Source organism: Suncus etruscus, chromosome 11 (assembly GCF_024139225.1).
Source record: "Suncus etruscus isolate mSunEtr1 chromosome 11, mSunEtr1.pri.cur, whole genome shotgun sequence".
NCBI lineage: Eukaryota > Metazoa > Chordata > Mammalia > Eulipotyphla > Soricidae > Suncus > Suncus etruscus.
Window position 1 is genome coordinate 99302474 of NC_064858.1, and position 12680 is coordinate 99315153.

Below are 12680 nucleotides of genomic sequence, written 5' to 3' on the forward strand. Positions count from 1 at the left end.
CAAGAGATTGCCACTTATTTACTATGGACTGTTTTGATTTCCAAGACAGGATCAAAGGGAGATATGAGACTTTGGGTTTATAATTTCTATGATTTCTATTTTTCAAAGACATAAAAGTTGTGCTAATGGAGAATCTCAAATATTTAACAATTGCATGGGTTTTGGAGTGATTCCTGTTGGCAATCTGTGAGAACAGGTTTTCTATCTCAATCTGGCTAAGGTAAGCGAGGCTTGAATCTTATTTTTTATTTGCTTAATAAAAAATTACTTGCATCAATGCTAACTTGAGTTTAAGCATTCTAAGTTTATTTTGTTCAAGGCAAATTAATAATCATTGCCCAAAGAAGATCTGTGTTTCATTTTAGGGCTGGGCATGTTTTTTCATCTTGCATCTTATGGACCACTCTTCTTGGGGCCGCAGACAGGTGTTTTCTTTATCTTGGTTAATAGAGTCTCCATGGCTAAGCTAATGAAAAGATGCCTTCATTAAGACAGCAGACCAGAAAACTTGACACAAGAGTAAATTCTACAGATTCAACTGAAATTATTTTGTAATCTTACGGATGATAAAGGAAAAGGGGAAATAATTTAAATAGGAACGTTTTTCCCCCCTTCATTGCTTAATTAATTCATAGGGTATTTTAAAACTGAGAAATATTGGACATACAATAAATAACACCTTTTATTTCATTTGAAACATTTCTCTTTTGGATGCTCAGTTTAGATTTTCTTTCTTTTGTTTTTGGGCCATACCCATAGTGTTCAGAGATTCCTCCTGGCTCTAGGTTTAGGGATCACTCTTGGTGTGCTTTGGGGATGAATTAGGATATCAGGAATCAAAGCTGGGTGGGCTGCGTGCAAGGCAAATGCCCTATCAGCTGTATTATTGCTCCAGCCCCTAAGAGTTCAGATTTTCAGTGGAATATTTTATCTTCAAAACAGTAATTCAAATTCATTTTTAATATGCTCCCATCCCAACTTTGGGAACTGGAATGTCACCATTAGAAATAATAAAATGGGGGCCCGGAGAGATAGCATGGAGGTAAGGCATTTGCCTTTCATGCAGGAGGTCATCGGTTCGAATCCCAGTGCCCCATATGGTCCCCCGTGCCTGCCAGGAGCAATTTCTGAGCCTGGAGCCAGGAATAACCCCTGAGCACTGCCGGGTGTGACCCCCAAAAAAACAAAAAAAAAAAAAAAAAAGAAGAAATAATAAAATGGGCCAGAGAGATAGCACAGTGGTAGGGCATTTTCCTTCCACACAGCTGATGCAGGGTGGATGGTGATTCTAATTCTGTGAAGCCTGCCGGGAGCTATTTCTGAGTGCAGGGCCAGGAATAACTCTTGAGTACTGCCAGGTGTGACCCAAAAACCAAAAAACCAAAAAAAAAATAATAAAATATAATTTTATCATTTGGGGGATGGGGATTGGGTCACACCTAGAAGTGTCCAGAATTTACTTTTGATTTTGTGTCATGGATCTCTTCTATCAATGCTCAGGGACTACTGTATTTAGTGATTTCATGATTTAGTGCCAGGGATCAAACCAGTCAGCTATATGCAAGGGAAGTGCCTTATCGCTGTACTATCTCTTTGGCAAAAATAGAACTTTAAAACTACCATTTGACCTCAGATTGGACAGAGAAGAAAAGGACCTGTTAGACCGCCCTTTGAATTAAGATGTTATGATGGTTGAGTGAACAGAATATAAGTTTCTCATTTCCTTACCACACTCAACCTCTCCTCCTTCCCTTTGGCTCAGGCACTAGGAGAACCCATTTCATGACTAGCCCTATGCCCCTTACCTTCCACCTTCTCTAGGACCTGCCCAGTCATCCATCCTCCTAGTTCCTGTGCCTTCCTTCTCCTCCAGGGACCTCTTTTGCTCAGTCACTGTTGATTCCTAGTGGTACTCAGAGGACCATGCACTGTCAGAAATCTAACCCAAGCCTCCATATAATGCATGAATTCCAGGCCTTTGAAATCTATCTCTCTCTCTGCTGCCTTGATTCGTTCCCCCTTTTATTTTTCAGAACAAAAAGAATTATCTTTTTTTTATTATATCTTGCTTCATCTTCTATAAGATTTGAGTGGCTTCTAAAAATAGACATTCAATGTCATAATAAATATAGTTGGACTAAAACAGTAGGACAAGGATAAGGAGTAATAACAGGATGAGATCCACAGACACAATTCCTAAAAAATATAAAACAATTTTACAGACTTAATAAATAAAGGTAGGCTTTAGTGTATCTTTGGCGTTCAGTTTTCTAGCAGCCAAATTGAAAAAGGGACAACCATCCATTATCAACTTCACAGTCTGGAATTTAAATAATGGAAGAGCTTCCCAGAAGAGGCAAAGCTTTTTTCCTCCCCACTGCTGTCAGAGATGAAAGTTTTTTTTCTGTGGATCCTTTAATAAAAAGGAGGCTAAGTCATACAGTGTTCAGCTCTATAGTAAAATCCACAGGGACTCTTAATGGATCTGTTCAGACACCACTGGGGCTTAACAGCAAAGTGGAAGTCAGTAGCTTTGGTTAAAAGTGGTTCTAAGCAAGGCTGCGGAGGGAGCACAACTCACCTTTCCCTTTAAAGGTGCTCAAAGTTCTCTCCTAAAATGTCAAAAGTGAATTAAAAAAAATAGACCCTTTCCCTGCACTCCAATTTTTTTTCTCTCTCTGGGACAGCCTCCACTCCTAATCCTAGAATGGTCAAAAAAGTTTATGGTAGTTAATGAGTAGAAGGTTTCTTTTGTTTTTTTGTTTATTTGGTTTTGGGTCATACCCAGAGGTATTCAGGATTGGCAAATGCAAGCAAGTGCTTGGACACCAGATGTAGTACTGAGGATCAAACCAGGGGTTGACCACATGCAAGACAATCACTTTTACCTCCTGTTCTATCGTTCTTACACCAGGATACTTGTGCTTTACATTTTACTTATTTATTTTCAGATACAAAAAACTACTTTTGTGCTTTATCATCTTGATCTAGGGTGCAGAAGGAAGTTTTGATGACATGGGATTGGCTGAATCTGGGAATTTGGAAATTGAATGCTGGGAAATTATTGGAGTGTGTTTTCTTCTTTGAAATCTGTGGAATTTTTTCATAATAACATTATTATTATTTATTAATTATTGTGTGGGCTACATACACACTGTGGTACTTAAGATAAAATTATCTTTAAAATTATTTTTAAAATAGGAGCTGTAGTAATAGCACAGTGGATAGGGCATTTGCCTTCCATGCTGCCGACCTCCAGGTCAATTGGGTTCGATCCCCCAAATCCTATTTGGTCCCCTGAGCCTGCCAGGAGTGATTTCTGAGTGCAGAGCCAAGAGTAAGTAACCCCTGAGTGCCACCAGCTGTGGCCCAAAACCCCCCAAAATAAATAAACAAGTTTGTGCTCATCTCTTTACCCCCAATCACTATTTCACCTTCTGCATCAACACTTTTATTTTAGTCTACAATGACCTCAAAAGGCAAATTCCTACAGTGATTTTGTAGTTAGATACCATTGAGTTCTAGACCTCAGATCTTCTGAGTTCTTGTCCTGTATCTCATCATCTCTCCTGAGAATCTTTCCATGGTTCCCTTTTCTCTGACTGCTGAAGAAGTTGAGGGAATACTTTCCCAAAGTGGGAATATTCTGTCCTTTGTTCTGGTTACCTGACATCATGTCTGGTGTCCCCACCTACTTGGATGGTTCTAAAAAACTTAAGGAAACAGTCAAGGAAAGTCAATCCTTTACCTAGAGACTGTTTCTTTAACCTGAGCTTGATCGAGTTCTGCTATTAACCTTGTGTACATTAACCTTGCTATATTTTTTAAAATTAATTTTAGTAGCTTTTTGTTATTGTTAACCCTTTGGGATACTCTTGTCAGAGATAAAAAAGGGTTGGTTTTATTTCATCTTCCTAATTGTGTTTACATCATTTCCTTGATCCATTTTAATTTGTTAGTAAGATACCAGGATAATATTGAACATAAATAGGGAGATAGTATCTTTACTTATTATTTATATGGTCATAGAAGGGAAAAACCCTATGTTCTGTCCTTTAGTTTAATGTCTGCATGTTCTTTTTGTTTTGTTTTGTTTTTTGGGCCACACCCAGCAGTGCTCAGGGGTTACTCCTGGCTGTCTGCTCAGAAATAGCTCCTGGCAGGCACGGGGGACCATATGGGACATCAGGATTCGAACCAACCACCTTTGGTCCTGGATCGGCTGCTTGCAAGGCAAACGCCGCTGTGCTATCTCTCCGGGCCCCTGCATGTTCTTTATGAAGTTGAAATAGTCATCTCTATTCAGAATACCAGCAAATGGTGGGGGAGCTCATCATCTTTTCCTTAGAGTAGCTTCTACCCTTCTCAACAATCCTATTCTAACTTTACTCTTTCTCTGTCACCCCCACTATCTACATTTCTTACATTACCACCCTTGTTCATGTCTCATGTTCATCTCTCACCTAAACTATATTAATCTACTAATTGGTCTCTATGGTCTCATCTTTATCTCAAAAATTCATCTTTCTGTCAGTTGCTAGGATAACCTATTTAGTCAACAGATGTGACCATGTCATTTAATCACTTGGGAACCAAAATGGAAGCCTGCCACTCAGACTTTTATAATCTGCTCTTACTTCCTTCTTCACAATCAGGTTGTGGCTTCTCATGAGTTGAATATTTGAATACCAACAAATAATATTGTTGACATAAAACAAATACATTTGTATGTAGAACTTATTACCCTGATTTAAATACAGTGTAGAAAAAATATTTACCAGGCTAGGTGAGGGTGGGGAATAAGAAGTTGATAAAAATGTTTAAGCTTTCAGATTAGAATGAATAGGGCTTGAAAAACTGATGTAATCAAGTTGCCCATATTGATAAGATTATATAGTATAGGGCCCGGAGAGATAGCACAGTAGCATTTGCCTTGCAAGTGGCCGATCCAGGACCAAAGGCGGTTGGTTCGAATCCCAGTGTCCCCTATGGTCCCCCGTGCCTGCCAGGAGCTATTTCTGAGCAGACAGCCAGGAGTGACCCCTGAGCAACGCTGGGTGTGGCCCAAAAACAAAACAAAACAAAACAAAACAAAACAAAACAAAACAAAACAAAAGGTTATATAGTATAACTGAAATCTGCTAGGAGTGTAGAACTTAAATGTTCTCTCTTAATTTCACATGTACAGATGCACACACATGGCTTGGGAGATGGCTCAGTGGGCTAAAACATTTGCCCAGAAAATACAAGGCTGTGAGTTCAAACCTGGTGCTGCCCATACATGCTGAGGCGATCTTGACTCCTTAGCAAGAAAGGGTCCAGTAGATAGATGCCTGGTGGTTTTGAACATACTCAGAGCAAAATTAGCTGAGACTTAAACCCCAGTGCCGTGATCAGAGTGACTCATGGTCTGAGGTCCCAGCAAGGGAGGAAAAAATATGCACATACCATGGGACTGGAGTGATAGATAGCACAGCAGTAGGGTGTTTGCCTTGCATGTGGCGGATTGGGGATCGACTAGGTTTAATCCCTGGCATCCCATATGGTCCCCTGAGCCTGCCAGGAGTGATTTTTGAGTGAAGAGCCAGGTAACCCCTGAGCGCACCAAATGTGGCCCCCAAATAAAAAAAATTATATATATATACATACTAATATGCCTAATACATATATTTGTATATATGTAAATGGAACTACATATACATATATATGAGGTGTTAATGAATTAGAGGGGTAGAATCCTTTCACAATTTATATGCATATCTAACCACTAGGAAATATACTTACATAATTTACAGTTTACATGTCAACTCTATACCCTCCCTCTCTCCCTCCCTCTCTCTCTCCCTCCTTCTCTCTCTCCCTCCCACCCTCCCACCCTCCCTCCCTCCCTTCCTTCCTTCCTCCCTCCCTTCCTTCCTTCCTTCCTTCCTTCCTTCCTTCCTTCCTTCCTTCCTTCCTTCCTTCCTTCCTTCCTTCCTTCCTTCCTTCCTTCCTTCCTTCCTTCCTCATACCCATCGATGCTCAAGAGTTACTCTTGGCTCTGTGCTCAGATTGCTCCTGGCAGGCTTGGGGGGGACCATATGGGATGATGGGGATCAAACCTAGATCAGCCGTATGCAAGGAATGCTGTGCTAGCTCCAGCCCCAATGCCTTGTTTCTTTATCCTTTTTGAGTGATTGATGTGAATTTCTTTGTTGGGGTGTCTTTACCTGTCTCTAACATCTTACTATATGGAGGTCGACACTAATTTTTTTTACCTGAATAAATGAATGCATGCATCCCCTATGGGAAAATGCAGGGAATACATGACATTATATACGTATATTTGAGATTAAAATAGAAAAAAACATTTAATTTAACAATGAATATTTTATAAGTGTTTGGAAAATAGGACACTATTTTTGAACATATTCATGAATATAGAAAACAAAGACATTGTCTCCAAGGAATTTCTTTTTTGTTGTAGTTTTTGGGACACACTTGATGGTGCTCAGGGATTGCTCCTGGTTTTGCTGTCAGAAATCACTATTTATGGTGCATGGGGGACTATAAGAGGTCTAGAGAATTTGAACTCAGGCCCGCTACTTGTAAGGCAGAGCCTTAACCGCTGTACAATCTTGCGGCCTCCAAAGAGTTTCTTTTTGATGTGGGGATGGGTAGAAGTGCTGAATATGAAAAAGAATTTGAGCAAGAATAATTACTTAGGCTGTGTGGGGATTGCATTTTGCTTAGTTATTGAAGGAATTTGTTTTAATTTGAAAATTTCTGGGTCATGGGAATTTTGAACACACCTGAAAGGTGAATATGAGAAGATAAGGGAAAATATGATTTTTAAATATGCTGGGAGAAGATACTTTAAATAGAAAAAGAAAACAAAATCTTCTTATCCAGGAAAAGACTGGATATGTTTATTAATTAGTAAATACTTTCCTGAAATGTTTGCATTCGTGTTTTGTTGACATCTGTTTGCATCCTAATGCCAGGAGCCATGAATTTAGTCATCATCAATAACCACCCCCCCTTGGAACAATACTTCTTTCCTCTACTTTTCCTTTATCCTAAGTCTCAGACACATGACTCATTGACATTTAAATTTCTATTTGGTGAGTAAATACTGTAATGCTTAAGGATCTGTTCTTTATAAATTTAGGAACATTCATTATGTTCCATACTTAAAAAAAATCTTTATTTAAGCATCATGGTCACAAACATGTTTGTAGTTGGGTTTCAGTCATAAAAAGTACACCCCACTTCACCAGGGCAACCTTCCTGCCACCAATGTCCCTCATCTTCCTTCTTCCCCATTCCCAGCCTGTCTTTGAGACAGGCATTCTGTCTCTCACTCACTATCATTATCATAATAGTTATCAATGTAGTTATTTCTCTAACTGCAGACTTCAATCTTTGTGGTTAGCTTCATATCAGGGGCTGATTCTTCCAAACCTTATCTTTGTTGTCGCTGGGTATTATTCCTATACTGTCTTTTATTTTCCTTAAATCCCACAGATGAGTGAGACTATTCTGTGTCTGTCTCCCTCCTTCTGCCTCATATCACTCAGCATAATAGTTTCCATGTCCATCCATATATAGGAAAATTTCTATGACTTTATTTTTTTCTAATGGCTGCATAGTATTCCATTCTTTTCTTTTCTTTTTTTTAATAAGACATTCACTCTTCTGACAAAGCAACTTGATTTTGCTTGAGTCATCATGTACTCCATATAGATCACATCTCTTGGCCAAAAGATGGACATGAGACATCTCCTAAGTATGCACTATAGTTTCCTGAAATTCCTCTCATGTTGGGTCTTAAAGGACTTTTACTCTCAGATGTTCCTTTGGAGATTAAAAGCCAAATTTATGAGGCTTCCCCCCCCACTATTTAAGAGACTTACTTTATAGGCCATAATTTATGAGAGTTAGGAGATATTTGGGGTAAAGGCATAGAGCAGAAATTAAATATTCTAATAGTAGTGTTAAGAACAAAGCAAAGGGACTGGAGTGGTAGCACAGCAGGTAGGGTGCTTGCCTTGCATGCAGTAGACCTGAGTTCAATCTCCAGCATTCCATATGGTCCCCTGGGCCCACCAGGAGTGACTCCTGAACATAGAGCCAGGGTAATCCTTGAGTAATGCCAGGTGTGGTCCCAAATCCCTCTCCCCAAAGAACAAAACAATAGGCTCAAAATGGAATCACTTATACTAAGCCTACACCAGTAAAGACTTACAGCTTTAGTTTTCTCATGAATGGAATTCTCAGTCAGTAAGAAAGCACCATCTTAGTATTATTTAGCACCAGTTAGGTACTCTGTTTGAGAGACTCGTGCGATTTCTTTACAGAAAGTAACCTCAGAATGACTGACCTTCCTCCCGTCTTTCCAGGTACTACTTCCTGTTTCTGATTCTTTATTTTTTTCTTTCAGTTCCTGAGTTTTTCTGTTCATCAAAGTCTTTCATTTTGCACAGCTCCTCAGAGCTACTTTCCATCTGCTATTTGGGATGTTGCCCAGTTCATGAATTGCTAAATAAAGCCAGTTAGATCTTTAAGCTTTACTCAGTTGAGTTTTGTTTTCCAGCTAAGTAGAAAGAGGGGGGATTGAGCAAGGGGCAGGGACAGGAAGGGATGGTAACAGGTGTCTTCTACAGCACAGAATCCCTCACAGATCTGCCTGAAGAGGCCTCAGGGAACTCACAGCCACAACTTTGCCAAAAACTGTAAGCAAAATTTTACCATTTCCCCCTTTCTGTAAGTTGTTGGAGAGATTCTTTTCACTTTTCTAAATATATCTATATTCTTCCCTCTATATTACTTGGAAACCATGACATTTGCTTTCAGCAAATATACTTAATGTTTGCCTTCATTCACACATTTCTCCAAATTAAAATATTTGATCAGGTTAATACAAGTTTCAAGAACTATGCAGGATTTACGTCATTCCATTTATCTAAAGCTTCTTGTTATAATTGAAGCTACCTTATAAAATCAACATAGATTTAATTATATTCTTAGAAAAAAACTTGATAAAACTTGTTTTACTTCCTAAGATTTACTTTTTTTTTTAAACAAGGAGTCTAACACAACATGGTATATGCTTAATAAATACTTAAAAAGACATTAAATTATGATAGTTGTGTTTAAAAAATGACAAAGTTGGAAGAAAAGTTGGAAGTTGGAAGAAAAATGTATAGAGTCACAACTGTTGAAAAGTTTGCTCTGGAACAAAAAAATCAAAGTAAAATGAAAATATCATCAAACTTACAGAGTCTATTGAAACTAAGGTCCTTTTTACCTTTTTACTCTGCTAGGCATATAAATTGGCTCTGAAAATTTGGGGAAGCTACTGTTTGAAGATACTAATAACAGTTGTCATGAAAGTGACTTCAACATTAGGGCACCAAAAGATCTGAAGGTTAAAGTAGCTTTCATTTTCTAAATATTGATGATAAAAATTGCACTCACCCCATTTGGATGGTTGACCCCAGAAATGAGGGTATGCAGTAATCAGCAGCTGCCAGTGTGTATGGGGGCCTAGCAGCAGAGTCATCCCAGTAAATGTCCTTTTTCATCTTAGGTAAGGTCATGTGCATTTCATCCACAGCCAAAAGAGAGACCTGAAATCATCATCATGACACTGTTAGAATAATTAGATGTGGCAGTACAAAGCATGAGCAGAGGTGGCTGGATGACATTTGACATCCAATATGGATGAATAATGAGGAACAGAATAGTTTGTATGAATGAATGAATGAATGAAACATCCCAAGTGAGGGGCTGGAACAATAGCACAGCGGTAGGGCATTTGCCTTGCATGTGGCTGATCCAGGATGGACCTGGGTTCAATCTCCAGCATCCCATATGGTCCCCCGAGCCAGGAGTGAGTTCTGAACACATAGCCAGGAGTAACCCCTGAGTGTCACCAGATGTGGGCCCCCCAAAAGAAATATCCTAATTGATTTCTTGTTAATGCTTATGAAGGAAAAATGCTTATCTAACCTGTAGATTTCTGTCAATGCACCAGTTAGTTTCAAAATCATCATCATCTTCTCCAAAAGGGTTGATAAGTTGCTCAGCAACCTACAATTGAAAACACAGAATTAACTTGACACCATACTTTTGAGGATGGAGAATGGAGGAGGAAGGAGACAGCCAATTCTTGGCTTATTTTTTGTGTGTGGTCACACCTGGCAACACTCAGGGATTCCTCCTGGCTCTACGCTCAGAAATGGCTCCTGGCAGGCTCAGGGGATCATGTGGGATGTTGATATTGGAACGCCATCCCTCTGCATGCAAGGCCAATGCCTTACCTCCATGCTATCTCTCTGGCCCCAGAGTCCTATCTCTTAATGGAGCCTTGATATTCTTTCCAGATTTTGCCTTTGAAAATATTTTACGGGCCCGGAGAGATAGTACAGCGGAGTTTGCCTTGCAAACAGACGATCCAGGACCAAAGGTGGTTGGTTCAAATCCCGGCGTCCCATATTATCCCCCGTGCCTTCCAGAAGCTATTTCTGAGCAGATATCCAGGAATAACCCTGAGCACCGCTGGGTGTGGCCCCAAAACAAACAAACAAAAAGAAAATATTTTACAAAGGAAAAGATTATTACTAGTTTAGAAAATATGGTAGAAGGAATGCTAATATTCCTACAAGATGGCCAATCACTGAACAAAATAAAGAGGCAGAGTGAAAAAGAAAATAATTAATAACACACAAAGAATAAAAGCAAAGAATCAAAACTTTGCTCAACTCAGGGGGAAAAGGACAATAAAAGACAGAATGAATATTGGACCAATTGTGTGGTTCCCCACCCACCCGCCTATAAAAGCAGTCTGTACCTTTTTCTCTAAGGGAAAATGAGAGCTATTAGTCTTTTTTGCTGTTTCTTTCTTAAATGGATACAAATAATTAAGAGACACTGACATCTGGTGAAAAAATGTTTCTGACATCTGAAAAGGACATGCCTTTTCTCTTTGGAGTGCAATTTGAAATGCCAATCTATTTGTATTTAAGTAAAGGCATCGGCAGGAACCATACAGGAACAGGAAGGTCTTGGTGATGCCTATGTCAACATGTGGCTGTTTGGAAGGTAAAACATGCCACCATCCCATTTTCTGAAAGCCATCTTTATATTGCCACTAGATTTGTCTTCTGTTCCATTTTTTATTATAAAAGAGAGATACAGAAAGAGAAAGAGAGAGAGAGAGAAGTCCTCTGACATTTTCACCTATGTTAAGTCCAGGAGAACGATGCGTCATTCAAAGACACCAAGACCACAGTTTCATGCAAAAGCAAAGGGTTTATTTTCAAGCATATGCAGGGGCTGTGCTAGAATCCAGCATAAGCCAGAAACTGCCAGCCTCGAGCCATGAGCTTACAAGCTGTATATAGTATTTCAAACAATAGAAAGTTACAGTAGATTGATTTGCTTTAGGAAGTACATGGCATCTGGCATTTGCTCAATCACATTTTTGCAAGGTTTAGGTGCAAGCTTACAGGGTTAACATGACCAGGTCAGAACCATGTCAGAACAGAAAGAAAGTTAAACTGTAACTGGGTCTACAAATTCCCAGAACTGTGAAGGGGGGTAGGTGATCAGGGCTGTCAGGAAACTCAGGGGAAATTTTTCCTTTACAACCTACATATAGGGAGGGATGTGAGGAGGGGGACTTGTGAATGGTAAGAACAAGTAAAATTCTACACTAAGGACCGACAAGTTGCTCTCACCACTATGACATGTTTTAAATTTTTTGGTCAACTAAATGTTGTCATTAACCTTGGTATTTCTAGTTTTGATTCTGATCAATTTTGATCAAATCTCTTTGGTTTGCCTGTTTTGTTCCCACCCAGCTGTGCTCAGGGATCATTCCTGGAGATGCTTGAAATGGCACTTGGGAGCAAACCATGTTTGGTTGTGTGATATAAAATTGCCTTTCCTGACGTACTATCTCTTTGACACCAAGTCAATTCTTTTCTAAATCTCAGTTCTGGTTTTGAAAATGGAATTCTATTAATGTGGAATTTATGAAATTATAACAGTTGAGAAAATTGAAGCAAAGTAACCATAATACATGAGTCTAATATATAATGATTCTTATTTATCTTTTACCTTGCAGCTTAATTTTTGCGGTATAAAGTATCAATACAAGATATAGCTGTTATTTAAATTTTATCATAATCCTAATGGGAACACACAGTGACAGAAAGACAGTAGCTGTGAGAATATTCTTATCATCTTTTCTCATAAATGAGCTGCTTTAGACGGTGGCATTCACTGCTTCCCTGGCACTTTTATCTGATGAAAAAATAACAAGCCTCTCTGAACAATTGCATATGGAATCTACCTTGGGGTCACTCAGAAATACTTTATTAAAGGTTCAGTTCAGGGTCTGTGTGCAGAGTTCAAACCTGTTTGAGATGATGGAGTGAGTTTTAGTTACCTTGAGCCATCCTGCATAGAAGACAAACTGGAGGAGGGTAAAGACTGGAATATAGAGATCTAAGTCATGGCCAGCATAGCCCTTGGTGGGATCCAAAAACTGCCTTCCAATCAGGCAGGCAACAAAAAAGGTATAGACAGCCAGAGTGACTACCTGGGAAAGAGAAAAACTCAAGTGAGAACGTAACACTAGCTTCCCAGAGCAAACAAAGGACTCTGGAGGGCCAGGTGAAATAGCAATCACA

The 12680-nt window shown here is 39.2% G+C and overlaps 1 protein-coding gene across 1 annotated transcript in view; it reads right to left on the minus strand.

Annotated features, from left to right (window-relative positions):
• Positions 1-12680, minus strand: part of BEST3 (bestrophin 3) — a 43005-nt gene that overhangs the window by 14731 nt on the left and 15594 nt on the right. Inside the window, exons 6-8 of the mRNA XM_049783027.1 lie at positions 12437-12589; positions 9994-10074; positions 9460-9611 (exon numbers count right to left, since the gene is read on the minus strand). Of these exons, the coding sequence (XP_049638984.1) occupies positions 9460-9611; positions 9994-10074; positions 12437-12589 (386 nt within the window). The remainder of the gene's footprint in view (positions 1-9459; positions 9612-9993; positions 10075-12436; positions 12590-12680) is intronic.